The sequence below is a fragment of the Rhinatrema bivittatum genome, chromosome 1 (assembly GCF_901001135.1).
Source record: "Rhinatrema bivittatum chromosome 1, aRhiBiv1.1, whole genome shotgun sequence".
Classification (NCBI taxonomy): Eukaryota; Metazoa; Chordata; class Amphibia; order Gymnophiona; family Rhinatrematidae; genus Rhinatrema; species Rhinatrema bivittatum.
In genome coordinates this window covers 427,368,843-427,388,032 of record NC_042615.1, presented here as the reverse complement: position 1 = coordinate 427,388,032, position 19,190 = coordinate 427,368,843, and the positions used below count along the sequence as shown (strand labels likewise).

Sequence of the window (19,190 nt, the reverse complement as noted above, 5' to 3'; positions counted from 1 at the left end):
CCTCCCCGTCTACTCTGTGAAGAAAGAGTTGAATTGGATGTTTGAGGTGACCATTGTACTGTTGTGATACCAGCAGTTCTTTCTGAATTGTCGTGGAGATAAGTAATTTATGATGGAGCAGTCAAAGAATCATTTACTCCTAGAGAGATCCAACTAGGAGTTCTGTACTTTTTAGAAGAGAATTCGATAATAAAGAAGAGTTTCTCACTTCTAAGATATGATGAATTGAATTTCATGAATTTTGCACTTTAAGATTGAGAGAGAGATTTACACTTGTAAAAGAAGGACTTCTGTGTCTTCCATCTAGTTCTCAGAGATTTAAAAGGACTTTGCATCTTCCAATTAGTCCTTAGGGATTTTTTGGATTGCATAAAATTGCTGTATAATAAAATTGTTCTATATTTGTTAAAAGCATGTCAATTTTTATATTGTAAAGAAAATATAGTTAAGTAAAACTAGTGAGAGTTATATTTGTGTAATATTCGTTGAATTACCTCATGGGCCAATTATGTATTTGGTTTACCACATAGCTTCCTGCCAGCTCTACATGAGCTGGTACTCTTGACACCTGAAAGCCAGGTGCAGGAGGTGGCCAAGCAGTTGCCTTAGCAACAGCAGGATACCCTCATGTAGCTGATGTGCGGAAAACATGAGGTCCGAGCAACCTACGATGTTTTCGGAATGGCATAGAGTGTCTCTGCAGCGGGAATCAGCGCCTGCAGAATGGCATGGCTGTGGGCCTCGGATCTCTGACCAGAGGTACAGGAAAGACTCAGACATGCTGTGTATTGGGGAAAATCTCTTCGGAGATAGGTGAGGGATGCGGTGGTCCAGCTCCGGGACCACCATGAAACTCTTCAACAACTCTCCACCAGCACTCTGGACTGTCCTCTGCTAGGAGATCAGTGAGATCGGGGCAGAAGAAGTCTATCTTTCACCAGAGGAAGTACTATCCTCCACCCCCTCGCTCCCATCAGCAGCATCTGACCTCCCACAGCCGTCCCAAGCAGCAGAGAGTTCCCAAGGCCCAGCCGATGACTCGCTGAACTCAAGGAACGGGGTTTTGACTTGTAGTGAAAGTAATCCAGTTACTCATACCCAGGGCGATGGATCCACCAGTTGGGGGCAGGCTGCAGTTCTTTGCGAACCAGTGGCCCGTATAACCTCAGACTAGTGGGTTCTTTCCATCGTCCGTCCAGGGTACTGATTGAATCTATTGGGTGCCGCGCCAAATTGCCCTCCAAGCCTGTTTTGAGGACCGGTAACGCATCAGGAGGTATTATCAATGGAGCTCTCCTCCCTCTTAACAGTCAGAGCAGTCAAGCCTGTTCCACCAGGGCAAAGAGGGCGAGGATTTTACTCCAAGTACTTCATGATTCCAAAGAAAACAGACTCCATCCCATCCTAGACCTAAAGGTCTTGAACAGATTTATCAAAAAGCAAAAGTTCAGGATGATTTCCCTGGGCACATTGATCCCCCTTTTACAAAAAGTGGACTGGCTATGTGTACACCCACACCGAAATCTTCCTAAGTCACCGGAAGTATCTCCGATTCATGCTGGGAAAACAGCACTTCTCACAGGACAAGCAGGATGGTAGTCCTCACATATGGGTGACATCATCAGGATGGAGCCCAATCATGGAGCACTTTTGTCAACGTTTCCAGAACTTTGACTGGCACCCACTGGACATGCTCAGCATAGCACCACCCCTGCAGCCAGCAGGGGTCCCCCTTCAGTCTTCTTTTGTCCACGCAGTAGTAGCCACGCGAGTTAAGGAGCTCTTCAGAGATTCCTGACAGGAATTTTTCCTCTCGGAACGTCATCAAAATTTTAAAAAATATTTTACCGCACAGGGGTCCCCTTATCGATATCTTTGCTCCGCGGTCAAATGACAAGTTTTTTACCTGCTTGCAGTCTATTCCCGTCGAGTTTTTCCCTTGCGGCCATTGACCGCACTGCAGCTAAATTTTGTCGAGTCCATGGCGTCGGGTTTCCGTCTGTGCCCTGACTGCACTCGAACGATGTCCATCACTGACCCTCACACGGTCTGTGTGATGTGTTTCAGTTCCGACCATGATGTCCTTACTTGCACCAAATGTGCCCAAATGATACCAAAGGGTTGCAAGGCTAGGCTGGAGAAGATGGGACTTCTCTTTCGGCCAAAAACCCCGACTCCATCGATAGCTTCGATGTCATCTGAACCAATACTGTCTACTTCGTGCCAGCTCCAGGAAACCGCTGCTGCCCGACTGGGTGTCGACCCTCTGTTCCTCTTCAGGAGAAAGACCGAGGAGAACATTGAGAAAAACATCAACACCGCCATCGAAAAGCTCAGGCCACCGATACAGGCAAGCCCTCGGCATTGATGTCATCTGAGCCACCAACAAAGAAGTCCCGATCAGAAAAGGCCCTATCCTCTTCTGTCTCTGAGTCACCGAGGTGTTCCCCCACCTGGACAGGTGCTGGGATCCGTGATTCCACCTTCACCGGTGGATCCTCCAGCTACGCTAGTGCTGCCTCCTACTCCGGAACCGGATATCCATGCCCCAGGTTTCCTTGAGGAATTATATCAGATGATCCAAGAGGCCATCGGTAAAGCACTCCAGGGATTCAAACCTCCATCGATGCCAGTTCCTGCTCCTGCCACCAATCCGATACCCATGGCACTTGCACTGCTGTTGGCAAGAAGGGATAAGTTAATCGGTGCCCTTCCACTGGTGCATCCGAGGGAACCGATGGCCCCGATTTCTTCCTCACCGATACCCTTGTCATCTGAAGAAGAAGAAGAATCACAGATCTCCATTCCGCCCTCCGGAGTGCTACCACCGACACATCCATCGATGCCTTCGATTCCACCTTCAAGGCCTTCGATGCCTAGGCCCGGACCTTCCGGAATAACACCGTTACTCCCTTCTGATGAACATATGGGAGCTGGTGATGAGCCATACAATCCCTAGACCAATGATTCATCCCAGAATACAGATGATCTGCCTTCACAGCCTTCTCCTCCTGATGAAAGGAAGCGTTCACCTCCAGAGGACTTGTCCTTCATCAACTTTGTTAAAGAAATGTCTGAAACAGTTCCATTCCAGCTTCAGGCCAAAGAGGACTCTAGGCATCTGCCCAGGAGGGAAGGGTTAGGCCGGCCATCATAGTTAGTGATTCAATTATTAGAAATGTAGATAGAAGGGTGGCTGGTGGACGTGAGGACCGCCTGGTAACTTGCCTGCCTGGTGCAAAGGTGGCAGACCTCACGCGTCACCTAGATAGGATTATAGACAGTACTGGGGAGGAGCCGGCTGTCGTGGTACATGTGGGCACCAACGACATAGGAAAATGTGGGAGAGAGGTTCTGGAAGCCAAATTTAGGATTTTAGGTAGGAAGCTGAAATCCAGAACCTCCAGGGTGGCATTCTCTGAAATGCTTCCTGTTCCACGTGCAGGTCCCCAGAGGCAGGCAGAGCTCCAGAGTTTCAATGCGTGGATGAGACGATGGTGCAGGGAAGAGGGATTCAGCTTTGTAAGGAACTGGGGAAACTTTTGTGGAAAGGGGAGACTTTTCCAAAAGGACGGGCTCCACCTTAACCAGAGTGGAACCAAGCTACTGGCACTAACTTTCAAAAAGGAGATAGAGCAGCTTTTAAACTAGAACAAGAGGGAAAGCAGAGAGTCACTCAGCAGTGCATGGTTCGGAGAAATGTATCCTTGAAGGATACTAATGAAACAGGATAGTTAGGGCATCCCAACAGAGAGGTTCCATCAAAAGCAAACATAGTTCATATGCCTATATGTAAAAAATCACCAAAGCTAATGATTTCCGAATTATCCCAAACAACTGAAAAGCAGGTTGTTAAAACAAGCAAAAACCACACTTTGAAATGTCTGTATGCCAATGCCAGAAGTCTAAGTAGTAAGATGGGAGAGTTAGAGTGTATAGCAGCAAATGATGAGATTGACATTATTGGCATCACAGAGACTTGGTGGAAGGAGGATAACCAATGGGACAGTGCTATATCAGGGTACAAATTATATCGCAATGATAGGGAAGATCAACTTGGTGGGGGTGTGGCACTTTATGTCCGGGAGGGTATAGAGTCCAACAGGACAAAGATCATATAAGAGAGTAAATGCTCAGTAGAATCTATACGGGTAGAAATCCCATGTATGTTGGGTAAGAGTATAGTGATAGGAGTATACTACCGTCCACCTGGACAAAATGGTCAGACAGATGATGAAATGCTAAGAGAAATCAGGGAAGCAAACCAATTTGGCAGTGCAATAATAATGGGAGATTTCAATTACCCCAATATTGACTGGGTAAATGTAACATCAGGACTTGCTAGAGACATAAAGTTCCTGGACGTAATAAATGATTGCTTCATGGAGCAATTGGTTCAGGAACCAACAAGAGGGAGCTATTTTAGATGTAATTCTTAGTGGAACGCAAGATTTGGTGAAAGAAATAACTGTAGTGGGGCCACTTGGCTACAGTGATCATAACATGATCAAATTTAAACTAATAACTGGAAGGGGGACAATAAGTAAATCTGCAGCTCTAACACTAAATTTTAAAAAGGAAAACTTTGATAAAATGAGGAAAATAGTTAGAAAAAAACTGAAAGGTGCAGCTGCAAAGGTTAAAAGTGTTCAACAGGCTTGGGCATTGTTTAAAAATACAATCTTAGAGGCGCAGTCCATATGTATTCCGTGTATAAAGAAAGGTGGAAGGAAGGCAAAACGATTACCGTCATGGTTAAAAGGTGAGGTGAAAGAGGCTATTTTAGCCAAAAAAACATCCTTCAAAAATTGGAAGAAGGATCCATCTGAAGAAAATAGGATAAAACATAAGCATTGTCAAGGTAAGTGTAAAACGTTGATAAGACAGGCGAAGAGAGAATTTGAAATAAAGTTGGCCATAGAGGCAAAAACTCATAATAAAAACTTTTTTAAATATATCCAAAGCAAGAAACCTGTGAGGGAGTCGGTTGGACCAATAGATGACAGAGGGGTTAAAGGGGCTCTTAGGGAAGATAAGGCCATTGCAGAAAGACTAAATGAATTCTTTGCCTCCGTGTTTACTAATGAGGATGTTTGGGAGATACCAGTCCCAGAGATGGTTTTCAGGGGTGATGACTCAGACGAACTGAACAAAATCACTGTGAACCTGGAAGATGTAGTAGGCCAGATTGACAAACAAAGAGTAGCAAATCACCTGGACCGAGTGGTATGCATCCTAGGGTTCTGAAGGAACTCAAAAATGAAATTTCTGATCTATTAGTTAAAATTTGTAACCTATCATTAAAATCATCCATTGTACCTGAAGACTGGAGGGTGGCCAATGTAACCCCAATATTTAAAAAGGGCTCCAGGGGCGATCCGGGTAACTATAGACCAGTGAGCCTGACTTCAGTGCCGGGAAAAATAGTGGAAACTATTCTCAAGATCAAAATCGTAGAGCATATAGAAAGACATGATTTAATGGGACACAGTCAACATGGATTTACCCAAGGGAAGTCTTGCCTAACATCTGCTTCATTTTTTTGAAGGGGTTAATAAACATGTGGATAAAGGTGAACTGGTAGATGTAGTGTATTTGGATTTTCAGAAGGCGTTTGACAAAGTCCCTCATGAGAGGCTTCTACGAAAACTAAAAAGTCATGGGATAGGAGGCGATGTCCTTTCATGGATTACAAACTGGTTAAAAGACAGGAAACAGAGAGTAGGTTTAAATGGTCAGTTTTCTCAGTGGAAAAGGGGTAAACAGTGGAGTGCCTCAGGGATCTGTACTTGGACCGGTGCTTTTCAATATATATATAAATGATCTGGAAAGGAATACGACGAGTGAGGTTATCAAATTTGCGGATGATACAAAATTATTCAGAGTAGTTAAATCACAAGCAGACTGTGATACATTGCAGGAGGACCTTGCAAGACTGGAAGATTGGGCATCCAAATGGCAGATGAAATTTAATGTGGACAAGTGCAAGGTGTTGCATATAGGGAAAAATAACCCTTGCTGTAGTTGCACGATGTTAGGTTCCATATTAGGAGCTACCACCCAGGAAAAAGATCTAGGCATCATAGTGATAATACTTTAAAATCGTCGGCTCAGTGTGCTGCAGCTGTCAAAAAAGCAAATAGAATGTTAGGAATTATTAGGAAGGGAATGGTTAATAGAACGGAAAATGTCATAATGCCTCTGTATCGCTCCATGGTGAGACTGCACCTTGAATACTGTGTACAATTCTGGTCGCCGCATCTCAAAAAAGATATAGTTGCGATGGAGAAGGTACAGAGAAGGGCAACCAAAATGATAAATGGGATGGAACAGCTCCCCTATGAGGAAAGGCTGAAGAGGTTAGGGCTGTTCAGCTTGGAGAAGAGATGGCTGAGGGGGGATATGATAGAGGTCTTTAAGATCATGAGAGGTCTTGAACGAGTAGATGTGACTCGGTTATTTACACTTTCGAATAATAGAAGGACTAGGTGGCATTCCATGAAGTTAGCAAGTAACACATTTAAGACTAATCGGAGAAAATTCTTTTTCACTCAACGTACAATAAAGCTCTGGAATTTGTTGCCAGAGGAGGTGGTTAGTGCAGTTAGTGTAGCTGGGTTCAAAAAAAGGTGTGGATAAGTTCTTGGAGGAGAAGTCCATTAATGGCTATTATTCAATTATACTTAGGGAATAGCCACTACTATTAATTGCATCAGTAGCATGGGTTCTTCTTAGTGTTTGGGTAAGTGCCAGGTTCTTGTGGCCTGGTTTTGGCCTCTGTTGGAAACAGGATGCTGGGCTTGATGGACCCTTGGTCTGACCCAGCATGGCAGTTTCTTATGTTCTTATGTTAGAACTTCTCCAATTTCTCGATGCTCCTAAGGAAATCATGTCTATCCCTATTCATGACATCCTCTTGGACCTTTTAAAGAGAAATTGGGAGCACCCTGGCTCTGTGGCACCTGTCAACCCTAAGGCAGATGCCACCTATCTAGTTCAGCCAGCCCCTGGCTTCCAGAGAGCTCAACTAGATTATCATTTAGTAGTTGTGGAGTCAGCCCAGAAGAGGGCACAACGCTCCAAACCCCACTCTTCCATTCCCCCAGGAAAGGAACAGAAATTTCTGGATGCGTTTGGAAGGCGAGTATTTCATGGGTCAATGCTCATCTCTCGCATTGCTTCCTATCAATTATACATGACCCAGTACAATAGGGCACTGATTACAAAGATTCAGGAATTTGCTGAAGCCTTACCTCCGTAATTCCATGACCAACTTCATGCCCTAGCACAAAAGGGTGTAGATCAGTGGTTCTCAACCCTATCCTGGGGACCCCCCCAGCCAGTCGGGTTTTCAGGATATCCACAATGAATATGCATGAGAGAAAATTTGCATGTTATGGAGGCAGTATACGCAAATTTTCTCTCATGCATATTCATTGTGGATATCCTGAAAACCCGACTGGCTGGGGGGGTCCCCTGGACAGGGTTGAGAACCACTGGTCTAGATGCTGGAAAACATGAAGTACGGTCGGCGTATGACATCTTCGACACCGCCTCCAGAGTTTCAGCGGCAGGAATTAGTGTGAGAAGATTGGCATGGCTAATAAGTCTTCAGACTTCAGACCAGAAGTACAGAACAGGTTAGCTGACTTGCCCTGTGCTGGGGATAATCTTTTCGGAGAAAAGATTCAAGAAGCAGTGGCGCAGCTCAAGGACCACCAGGAAACTCTGCGCCAGCTCTCCTTACTGCCTTCTGATCTCTCGTCCTCTTCCAAAAGATCTTTTATAAGAGACTCCAAGAGACAATTCTACCAGCAAAGGAGATTCTATCCCCCCGGCGTCCAGGGCTCGAGCTTCTAAGCCTTACCAAAAAGGCCAATCCAAGCAACCTCAAGTACAGAAGTCACAGCCAGCCCCCCAGCCAGGTCCAGCGTCTGGTTTTTGACTCCTTCCTAGAGAGCAGTATCCAGCCTCCGCTTCAGACCATTCCCATTGGAGGCCGGTTGTGCCACTTCTCCAAACCATGGCATATAGTCACCACAGATCAGTGGGTACTCACTGTAATAACCCAAGATTACCACTTCAGTGTTCTCTCTGTTCCACCGGATTCCCCACCTCTGACGTGGGGAACATCCCAACACTAATTATTCCTGGAGCAGGAGGTCTCCCTCCTCCTCCAGTCCCGAGCAATAGAGCCAGTACCCCTCTCCCAACAGGGGCAGGGTTTCTATTCCCGGTATTTCCTGATACCAAAAAAGTCAGGTGGTGTTCGCCCAATTCTGGATCTTCGCACCTTAAACAAATACCTACAAAGAGAAAAGTTCAAGATGGTGACCTTGGGTTCTCTTCTGCCCCTTCTCCAAAGGGAAGACTGGCTCTGCTCTCTAGACCTCCAGGACACCTACACACATATTTCAATTACTTCGTCAAATCGTAGATTCCTGCGGTTCCTAGTAGGCCCAAAACACTTCCAATATCAAGTGTTACCATTCGGCCTAGCATCTGCCCCACGAGTCTTCACCAAGTGCCTCGTAGTGGTAGCAGCCTTTCTCAGGAGTCAAAGTGTCCACGTCTACCCGTATCTCGACGATTGGTTGGTGTACTTCCATGTCAATCGATCCCTTCACTTGTTCCACACTGAAATTTTTGGACTATCTCTGGCACCTGTCAGAGTCAGGTCTCCAAACTTCTTCTATCAAGGTACATGTCAGTGCGGTAGCCACCTTCCATAAAGGTGTCTGGGATGTACCTATTTCAGTACAACCCCTCGTAACACGCTTTTTGAAGGGCTTGCTCCACCTTAAACCTCCACTGTGCCCTCCGGCCCCTTCCTGGGACCTCAACTTGGTTTTGAGGCGGCTCATGAAACCTCCGTTTGAGCCTCTCCAATCCTGTGATCTCAGCCATCTCACCTGGAAGGTGATTTTTCTTTTGGCAATCACTTCTCGCAGAGTTAGTCACCTACCCGCCTTACGCTAAACTTCTGCATGATAGGGTAGTACTCCGCACTCACCCTAAGTTTTTGCCTAAGGTAGTATCAGAGTTTCATATCAATCAATCCATTATACTACCCACCTTCTTTCCCAGGCCCCACTCAAACCCAGGAGAACGGGCTCTGCATACCCTTGACTGTAAACATGCTCTAGCATTTTATCTAGACCGTACAGCTGCCCACAGGAAATGCACTCAATTGTTTGTTTCCTTTGATCCCATCAAATTGGGCAAACCTGTGGGTAAGCAGGCTCTCTCCTCCTGATTAGCGGACTGTATTTCCTTTTGTTACCAACAAGCAGGCATTACGCTTCAAGACCATGTTAAAGCACACTCTGTCAGGGCCATGGCAGCATCAGTATCGTACCTACGCTCGGTGTCACTTGCTGACATCTGTAAGGCTGCTACCTGGAGCTCTCTCCACACCTTCGCAGCCCATTATTGTTTAGACAAGGCTGGCAGACAAGATTCCGTCTTCAGCCAGTCTGTGCTACGCAACTTATTTGCGAACTGAGGTACCAACATCTTTCCGCCAACCCGGTAGGGTTCAGGATGCCCTCTATCAAATTCCACCCCAGTTCTTGAGCCTGTTGCATGTCTTTGGGTACATTTGGTGCATTGCTCGGGCATCCTCAGCTCAGTACTCACCCATCTGTGATGACTACCATCCTGCCTGTCCTGTGAGAAAGCAGAGTTGCTTACCTGTAACAGGTGTTCTCACACGTCAGCAGGATGGTAGTCCTCACGAAACCCGCCCGCAACCCCACGGAGTTGGGTTCGTTTACGTTTTCTTATTTTATTTTCGCTTGTATTTTTTTACTATATGACAAGACTGAAGGGCTGCTGGCTGCAGGGTTGATGCTATGCTGGGCATTCCAGTGGGTGCCAGTCAAAGTTCTAGAAACTTTCACAAAAGTGTTCCGTGATTGGGCTCCATCCTGATGATGTCACACATATGTGAGGACTAACATCCTGCTGTCCTGTGAGAACATCTGTTACAGGTAAGCAACTCTGCTTTCTAGTATTGGGTGTTGCCATTTGAGCTTACATCAGCCCCATGGGTCTTCACAAAATGTCTGACTGTGGTGGCGGCACACCTCCACAGGATGGGGGTGCATTTTTTCCCTTATCTAGATGATTGACTGGTTAAGAGCACCTCTCAGGTAAGGGTCATCAAGTCCATGGCTTGACCATCCATGTGTTGGAGTCACTAGGGTTTGTCATCCACTCCCCGAAGTCCCATCTCAGCCCGTCACTTCAATTGGACTTCATAGGGGCCTTTCTGCCTCGACAAAGGGCCATCACCCTGATGACCATTGCAGCAGAGATTCAGCAGAGCCAACACATGTCAACCTGGCACATGTTGAGGTTGTTGGACATATAGCCACAACCGTTCGTGTCACTCCCTTGGCACAATTGTATATGCGCAAAGCCCAATGGGCTCTGAGGTCACAGTGGCACCAGGCCACGCAGAACCTCCAGGATCACATCGGAGTCATCCTGCCCCTCTGAGACTCCTTTCCTGGCAGCAGGTACTTTCAAATCTGGAATGGGGGATCTCTTTCCAAGGTCTTCCTACCCAAATTGTCCTAACCACAGATGCGTCCACCCTGGGCTGGGGAGCTTATGTAGATGGGCTCAGCACCCAGGGTCTCTGTTCTGCCCAGAAACGCGGTTACCAAATCAATTTCCTGGAGCTCCAGGCGATCAGATACACACCATGCGCTTTCAGAGTTCAGCTGTCCAACATATTTGTCCTGATTCAAAACAACAACCAAGTGGCGATGAGGTATGTCCACAAGCAGGGAGGTATGGTGTCATACCTCCTGTGTCAGGAAGCAGATCAGATCTGGTCATGGGCCCTGATACATGGGATGGTGCTCAGGGCTATGTACCTGGCTGGAATGGAGAACGTGTTAGCGGACAGACTGAGTCATGCTTTCAGACCCCATGAGTAATCTCTGGACCCAAGGGGTTGTGGATCGGATCTTCTGCCTCAAGGGAGCCCGGACATGGATCTCGTTGCATCCCCTTGCAACAGAAAGGTACTTCGGTTCTCCCTGTACAGGACAGATGGCAAAGCAGTCTCAGACACCCTTGCCCAGCATTGGGGCGAAGGTCTTCTGAACATGTATCCTCTGATTCCCCTAGTAGCGAAGACTCTTTTGAAGCTTTGCGAGGACAAGGGGACTGTGATCCTAATAGCCCTTTATTGGCTGAAACAGATCTGGTTTTCCTTTCCTGCTGGAGTTGTCCATCCGGAGGCCAATCAGTCTGGGGACTTCCCCAGATCTCATCATGCAAGATCAAGGCAGGTTGAGACATCCCGACCTCCAGGCCTTGTCGCTCACAGCATGGATGTTGAGAGGTTAGTTTTGCAACCACTCAATCTTTCAGAAAATGTGTCTCAGGTCCTATTGACTTAAGTAGAGGAGGTTTTCCTTGTTATGTGAGCAGAAGGTCCCAGATACGTTCTCCTGCCCCACACACAAACTGCTGGATTACCTTCTACACCTATTGGAAGGTGGTTTAAAACCAGTTTTGTTAGAGTTCATCAAAGTGCATACCACCATGCTGTAGATGGTACACTCATCTCTGTACAGTCTATAGTTGTATGTTTCATGTGGGGCCCTCTTCAGTTGAAGCCTCCCTTAAGACCTCCTGCTGTGTCTTGGGACCTCAACATGGTAACTCAGCTAATGAAAGCTCTTTTGAGCCACTGCGCACCTGTGACCTGAAGTTCCTGACTTGGAAGGTCATATTTTTGGTGGTGGTCACCAGGCCCTATTTACACCAAGGTGAACGAGCTCTGCACAGTTTGGACTGCAAGCGAGCCTTAGCCTTCTATCTGGGGTGGACAGATGCCCATAGACAGTCCACCCAACTTTTTGTTTCTTTTGATAGAAATAGGTTAGGCGTTGCTGGTGCCAAACACACACTATCCAATTGGCTATCAGATTGCATTTCCTTCTATTATGCCAAGGTGGGACTGCATCTTGGGGGCCATGTCAAGGCTTGCTCTGTCTGAGCCATGGCAGAGTTGGTGGCCCATTTGCAAGCAGTTCCCATGGAGATCTGCAGAACCTTAATGTAGAGTTCTCTCCATATTCACATCTCATTATTGCTTAGATAGAGATGGTCATAAGAACATAAGAAATGCCATACTGGGTCAGACCAAGGGTCCATCAAGCCCAGTATCCTGTTTCCAACAGTGGCCAATCCAAATCACAAGTACATGGCAAGTACCCAAACATTAGATCACAAGCTACTATTGCTTATTAATTACCGTAATAGCAGTTTATGGATTTAACCTCTAAGAACTTATCCAAACCTTTTTTTAAACCCAGTAACACTAACTGCTGAAACTACATCCCCTGGCAATGAATTCCAGACTTTAACTATGCACTGAGTGAAAAAGAATTTTCTTCGATTTGTTTTAAATGAGCTGCTTGCTAACTTCATGGAGTGCCCCCTGGTTCTTCCATTATTTGAGAGAGTAAATAACCTATTTACATTAACTAGTTCAAGTTCTTTCATGATTTTGTAGACTTCTATCATAGCCCCCCTCAGTCATCTCTTCCTCAAACTGAACAGCCCTAACTTCTTTACCCTTTCCTTATAGGGCTTTCCATGCCCGGTATCATTTTGGTCGCCCTTCTCTGCACTTTCTCCAGTGCGGCTATATCCTTTTTGAGATGCAGTGACAGTAGGCTTGGCCACTCTGTCCTTCGGAATCTGAGGTGTAGAACACAACTCTCTCCTGCCTAGGGCCTGTTATTTGGGTTCAGACTGTCTCCCCCTCTGTTACTAATAGCACCATTGTTGTTGTGCCCATTGGCATCTGGTTTGGATGTCTGTTGGTCCTCTTTTATATTTGGGGGCAGCCTGTCGCTAGGGATTCCAAGTGTGAGGACTGCCATTCTGCTTATCCTCGGAGAAAGCAATGTTGCTTACATTTAACAGGTGTTCTCCGAGGACAGCAGGATGTTAGTCTGCACGAAACCTGCCCACCCCCCGTGGAGTTGAAGTTTCTCCTATTTTTTGTTTTATGTCTAATTCTTTGTTGTAAGACTGAAGAGGGACCCCACGTGGATGTATGATATATGACATACTCAGTGTGGCAAGTCAAAGTTCTAGAAATTTTGACATAAGTTTTCGGTATAGGGATCCATCTGATAATGTCACTCATGTATGAGGACTAACATCCTGCTGTCCTAGGAGTATACCTGTTACAGGTAAGCATCTCTGATTTCTCTACAATGAAATCCAAAACTCTAGCAGAATGCGAAACTGATGGTTATTCAGGCATTGATGGCAGCAGAGAAAAGGATGACACTGTATAGTATTGTCAGCACTTGTATTAATCATTCTAAGTCATGCATTGTTACTGTGTGTTAGCTGAAAGAATATAAACCGTGACCTTTAATCCATTAAACTTAAGTAGAAATGATCTATAAATTACAGATTTTTCTCAACAGAGGCCACTTACAAAAATACTTTTGTGATTGGGACTGCTACAGAAGACAGTGTGATAAGAGAAGGGTTGAGGGACCTGGGAGTTAAAAAATAAATAAATAAATAAATAAAAATAGTGGGCTTGGTTGTAGACTGGATATTGAAACTTGTAAACCTATGTACCTGGAACAGTAGAGGGCCAAAAAATGAAGATAACAAAATTGGCTTGCACAGAGCAGTGATACATCAACCTTTTAAAATGGGGGAGGCAAGGTCGGACAAGATGATACAGCAGCAAGGCTTTGGTATGTTCTTGGATATAATCAGGGTAGGTAACAAGCTTTCCTTCCATGGGCTAGAGTCTGACTTGGCTACATTCCTCAATTAAGTAGATAAAGTAAAAGGAGCAATATCCTGCCGGCTATCAAGCCCATATAGCTGGGAGATCTTCTTAGCAAAGTGCATAAGTCAGAGCTAGAGCAGTGTTAGTCAAGCTTGTATAGCTGACAGCTGGGTTATTCTTTAGAGCAGTATAGATAGGAGTAATCATGCAGACTGCATAGACCAAGTGGACCTTTTCTACTGACATCTATTGTATTAAAATGTATATAGTTATGGTTTACTTTAGACTGTACCATTAAGTAAAAAAGTGAAGCCTTAAAAAATATTTTTTTCCTTTCAATTTGAGTTTTCTAAATGTTTATGCAGTCATTTAAGCTCATTTTTCTGATTAGAATAATGCTTCTGTCCCAGGATCTATTTAGCTTAACTCTGCTGAACATTGCAGAATGTCCATGAAGCATGAACTGTGACACAGGGTTGGGGAGAGATGCTGCCTATTCGCCATAAAAATGTATTGCCTCAGCCATAAGCTCATAGAAACTTAACAATCCATCATCTGGCATCCAGTATTAGATTATGAACTAGATGGGACAGGTTATTGCATTTTGCATCTTATTTGTATAAAAATGTTTGCCAGCTAGTGCATTTGAAACTGTGTGCTATGTTTTTGACCTGGAACATTTTGTAATGGCTGTTTCCAGGTTTGGAATATGAAGACAACTGAGTGCAGCAACACCTTCAAATCCCTTGGAAGTTCTGCTGGGACAGATATCACTGTGAACAATGTTGTCCTGCTGCCAAAAAACCCAGAGCACTTTGTTGTGTGTAACAGATCAAATACTATGGTTATCATGAACATGCAAGGCCAGGTATGACATCTTTGTATTTGACCTTGAAGTTGTCAGAATAATGACTCCTAGTTTTTAAATATTTGTATTGAACATTACCACTTTTATAATAATACATCTATTAGAATAAATATACAGAGAGAGGAGGAGTGGTCCAGTGGTTAGAGCAGCAGGTTATTAAACTAGGGAAGCCAGGGTTCAAATTTATTTGCTGTTCCTTCTGACCCTGGGCAAGTAACTTTAGTCTGTATTGCCTCAGGTACAAAATTAGGACCTGATTTACTAAGGTTTTTCTACCATTTTATGTATTTGAGAAAAATGCTTAGTAAATGAGGCTTTTACTTAGCATCCAGACAGATGAATCCAGAACCAGTGGGTTATGCACCTCTACCAGCAGATGGAGACAGAACAAACTGATGTCACAGTATATATACTCCTGCCAGTATTCTCTGTCTCCAGCAGATGTGGACGTGCATCTCCCTACTGGGGATTGTTTCAGATTTTAGAAGAATTTAGGAAAATTTAAAAGGAAAATTGATTGCCCCACTTTCCAGCGGTGATACCAGATGGTCCCTCCCTAGTTGAGAATTCCTGAGGTGATTTCCATGATCCCTCAGATGTGTGCCTTGATCCGATAGCTGGTTTTTCAGCCGGCTTGGACTTAATTGATTGTACAACTTAAAGGCAGTGGCTGCAGGAAGCTGAGCGCAACGATGACAGCATATGCCCTCTCCTCCCGCTGCCGGAGACCGTCTCTGTACTCAGCCGGGAAGGACTGAGCTCAGGTAAGTTAAAAAAAAAAAAAAGAGAGAGAGTTACCTTACAGAGACAGCGAAGGAGGGTTGTTCAGGGACTTCCGTTTCCAGTCATCTAGCTCGGCGCATCATTCCGACGTTCGTCCTGCCCCAAGGGATGTTCAGGGACAGGGGGGCAGCCTGGTGGGTTGAGCAGCCTCTTGTGGCTAGACCCCACTCTGACGCTTTTCCACTGTGTGCCGTGTGGTAGGCCGTGACAGTGTTTTTGTGCGCTTTTGCCTTTGCGTTCGGCTGCCCTCTAGAGGATGTCCTTTCAGCGGCGCATCCCGGTGTGCATCCAGGTTTTGGACGCTTAGTTGCAAGTCGACTTGGGCATCCGTGTTAAGTGGCGCCCAGCTTGGACGTGCGCTTATCCTGTGCATACATTTAGGTGAACGTTTGTGTGCACTTAAGTTGAGCAATGCCTGGTCTTAGGATGCCTAGCTCTTAGACGTCTAAATTTTGGACGTATATATAAAAAAAAATAAAATTGGCGCCTATAGCTAACAATCCTAAGTGCCTTGTCTTGTGCACTGCCTGTCATGTTCAGTCATCTCAACCTGGCATGCCCTCTAACTTGTGCCAGTACTGTTTTGAGGCTCAGGTAGAATTATCTTCCTCTGATTTTACTAAGCCTGGTTCTTCCCAGCCTGATGAGGTCATGGATAAAAATATGTCAGGAGAAACGCCTGATATTGGAAATCCTTTGACTGGTTCCTCAGCAGGGGATGGCAGCTTAGTGGGCACTGCACAATTGCCTCCTGTTGTTGGCATGGATCCTTCTGCCTTTTCTTGGATATAATTTTTTCAGGGATTGCAATCCTTCAGGCACAATCCTCGGCCCCACCCAATCCTGTCAGCTCAGTTCCTCAGGCACTGGCCTTTCCCTCTTCTGGTACTGCGTTTAAACACCAAAATACACCTCAAGGAATCCAGAGGGCACTGATGATGAGGCAGATCCTGACTCTGTAGATGACGGTGAAAGTCCTCCAGGATTAGAACCATATAGGACTATATTGCGGTTCTTTCATAGAGGTGAATTGCCAGCCCTAATTTTCCAGACATTGAAGATGCTGGGAGTTTTTGGAGCAGATTCAATGTCTGAGCCATAGAAAAATCCCATTTCCTAGCGTGTAGACAGATGGACTCAGGACCAGTGGGTTGTGCACCTCTGCCAACAGATGGAGACAGAGCAAGCTGATATTACAGTATATATACTCCTACAGCGACATCAGCCTACCAGTATTCTCCGTCTCCAGCAGATGGTTAACATGCATCTCCCTATGGGGATTGCTTCAGATTTTAGAAGAAGAATTAGAAAAAAAAAAGCCCTGTGGTGATAGATGATCCCTCCCCCAGTTGAGAATTCCTGAGGTGATTTCCATAGTCCCTCAGATGGGTACCTTGGTCCGGTAGCTGGTTTTCCGCCAGTGTGGACTTAGCTTAAAGGCAGCGGGTGCAGGAAACAGAGTGCAGCAATGACGTTTCTCCCCCCACAGCTGGAGACCATCTCTGTACTCAGCCGAGAAGGGCTGAGCTCAGGTAAGTTTAAAAAAAAAAAAGTCAGAGAGACAGGGTAGAAGGTTTTGTAGGACTTCCTCCAGTCTCCATGCTCAGCGCGACTTCTGACTTTCGTTCCCGCTACCATGAGAGTTAAGAGAATTGGGCAGTCTTGAGCAGCCTGGGTGAGCTAGGTCCCGCTGTTAGACTTTTTCCTGCATGCCAATTAGTGGGCTGAGGCGGCATTTCTGTATGTGTTTGACTGTCCTCTACAGGAATGTCAGTGTTCGCAGTGCGTCCGGTTCTGCGTACGAATTGTACGCTCAGTTTTGGGTGCACTTCCTGTGCGCACATTTTTTTAACTATATTGGTGGTGTGCCCAAATTTTGGCATACGTTTTCGTTTGTTTTTGCGGTGCTTACTTTTTGGGCGCATAAAATTTGTGCGATTGAAATTTTTCAGCGCGAGCTGGCTGGACGCACATTCTCAGTCAACTGACGAACTAATAGTGCCGGTGACTAAGAAACCTAAGAGCCTTTCTCTCTGTGTTACCTGTCACATTCGGGTATCTCAGCCTTATGTGCCCTCTAACGTGTCAGCGCTGTTTAGATGCTCAGGGAGAATTGTCTTCATCTGATTTTGCAGCTGATAGTGGATCGCTAGGGCCTTCCGTTCCTAGACCTGTTGGTGACTTCTCGCAATGCGAAGGTTCCTCGTTTCTTTGGAGAGATTCAAAGTCCTTGGGTATTGATAATCTCATCAAGTCTGGCCGGAAGAGACTTCCCTTCGTCTTCTGCCACAGAGGAATCTGTTGCAGCAGGGGCCTGTCCTTCACGAAGATCCGACTCGATTTTGTCTTACGGTATGGCCCTTGAGAGGGCTCGCTTTTTGAAGCCTAGATAATCTACTGTGGTGATTGCCACCTTGCTAAGAGCAGGAAAATTCTCCACGTTCTTAGCTTATGTGCAGTTTTGGCACGAGTTTGAGGCTTGGTGTGAAGACTGAGGTATTCTTCCTCATTTAGTTAATATTCTTGCTCATTTTGGAATTTTTGCAGGATGGGTTAAATAAAGGGTTGGCCTTTAATTCCTTGAAGGTACAGGTAGCGGCTCTTACCTGTTTCAGGGGCCAGAATACTTATTGTCTCATCTTGATATGGCCCGTTTCTTGGGAGTGAGTGAAACATCTTCGTCCTCCCTTGTGGTTACAGGTTCCTTTGTGAGTCTTTACCTAGTGTTGGATTTCTTGGCAGGTCCTATGTTTTGACTGCTGCATAGCCTTTCCTTGCAGTTACTGACTTTGAAAACGATGTTTCTGGTGGCAATTTATTCTGCGCGTCAAATTTCCAAGCTGCAGGCCTTGTCTTGCTGGGAGTCGTTCCTTCAGGTGACTCCAGGAGCGATACAGCTGTGTACTGTTCCTTCCTTCCTTGCCTAAAGTGGTCTCGAATTTTCACTTGAATCAGTCTATTTCCTTGCTGTCCTTGGATAAAGAAAGAGATGTGGAGGAATACCTCCTGTTGCGTTCCTTGGATGTCAAGAGACGTGAGGCATCTGGAGGTTTCTAAATCTTTCTGAAAGACGGATTGCCTGTTTGCCCTTCATGGTGGAGGAAAACATGGCGAACCAGCTTCGCAGGCTAGAATAGCTCGCTGGATTAAGACTGTGGTCATGGCCGCATATGTGGCTGCTGATAAGCTGTTGTCTACGCAGGTTAGGGCTCATTCCACTAGGGCTCAGGCAGTGTCATGAATGGAGGTTAGATTGTTGTCTCCCGTTGACATTTGCCGAGCTGCAACGTGGGCCTCCTTACACACCTTTTCCAGGTATTATCATCTGGATGTGCAGGCCCGGGAGGATGCAGCCTTTGCACGAGCGGTTTTGACTGGACTGCAGGCAGCCTTCACACCCTGTTCGGGAGTAGTTTGGGTACATCCCACTGGTTCTGGATTCATCTGTCTGGACGTTAAGAAATGAAAAATTACTACTTACCTGATAATTTCCTTTTCTTTAGGACAGACAGATAAATCCAGCTTCCCGCCCTTGGCTGCTGAATGATTGTGCTATGGTCTTCCCGCATGGCTACATGTTTCCAGGGGTTACTGTTAAATGTTAATCCAGTCCCTAGACTAATGTTAATCCATTCTTTGTCTGAGCTCCACGTTTCTTGTTGATTGAGTACAGAATTGGTTGTCTGTTTTTAATCAAGTTTTTTGCTAGTCTGTCCACAGTTGCTTTTGAAGAGAATACTGGCAGGTTGA

General features: G+C 45.7%; 1 protein-coding gene across 2 annotated transcripts in view; it reads left to right on the top strand.

The window, feature by feature from the left end:
• SMU1 (SMU1 DNA replication regulator and spliceosomal factor) overlaps positions 1-19,190 on the top strand; it is a 133,162-nt gene that overhangs the window by 98,892 nt on the left and 15,080 nt on the right. For both annotated transcript variants that reach the window (XM_029604061.1, XM_029604066.1), the window contains one exon: positions 14,490-14,657. In XM_029604061.1, the coding sequence (XP_029459921.1) occupies positions 14,490-14,657 (168 nt within the window). The remainder of the gene's footprint in view (positions 1-14,489; positions 14,658-19,190) is intronic.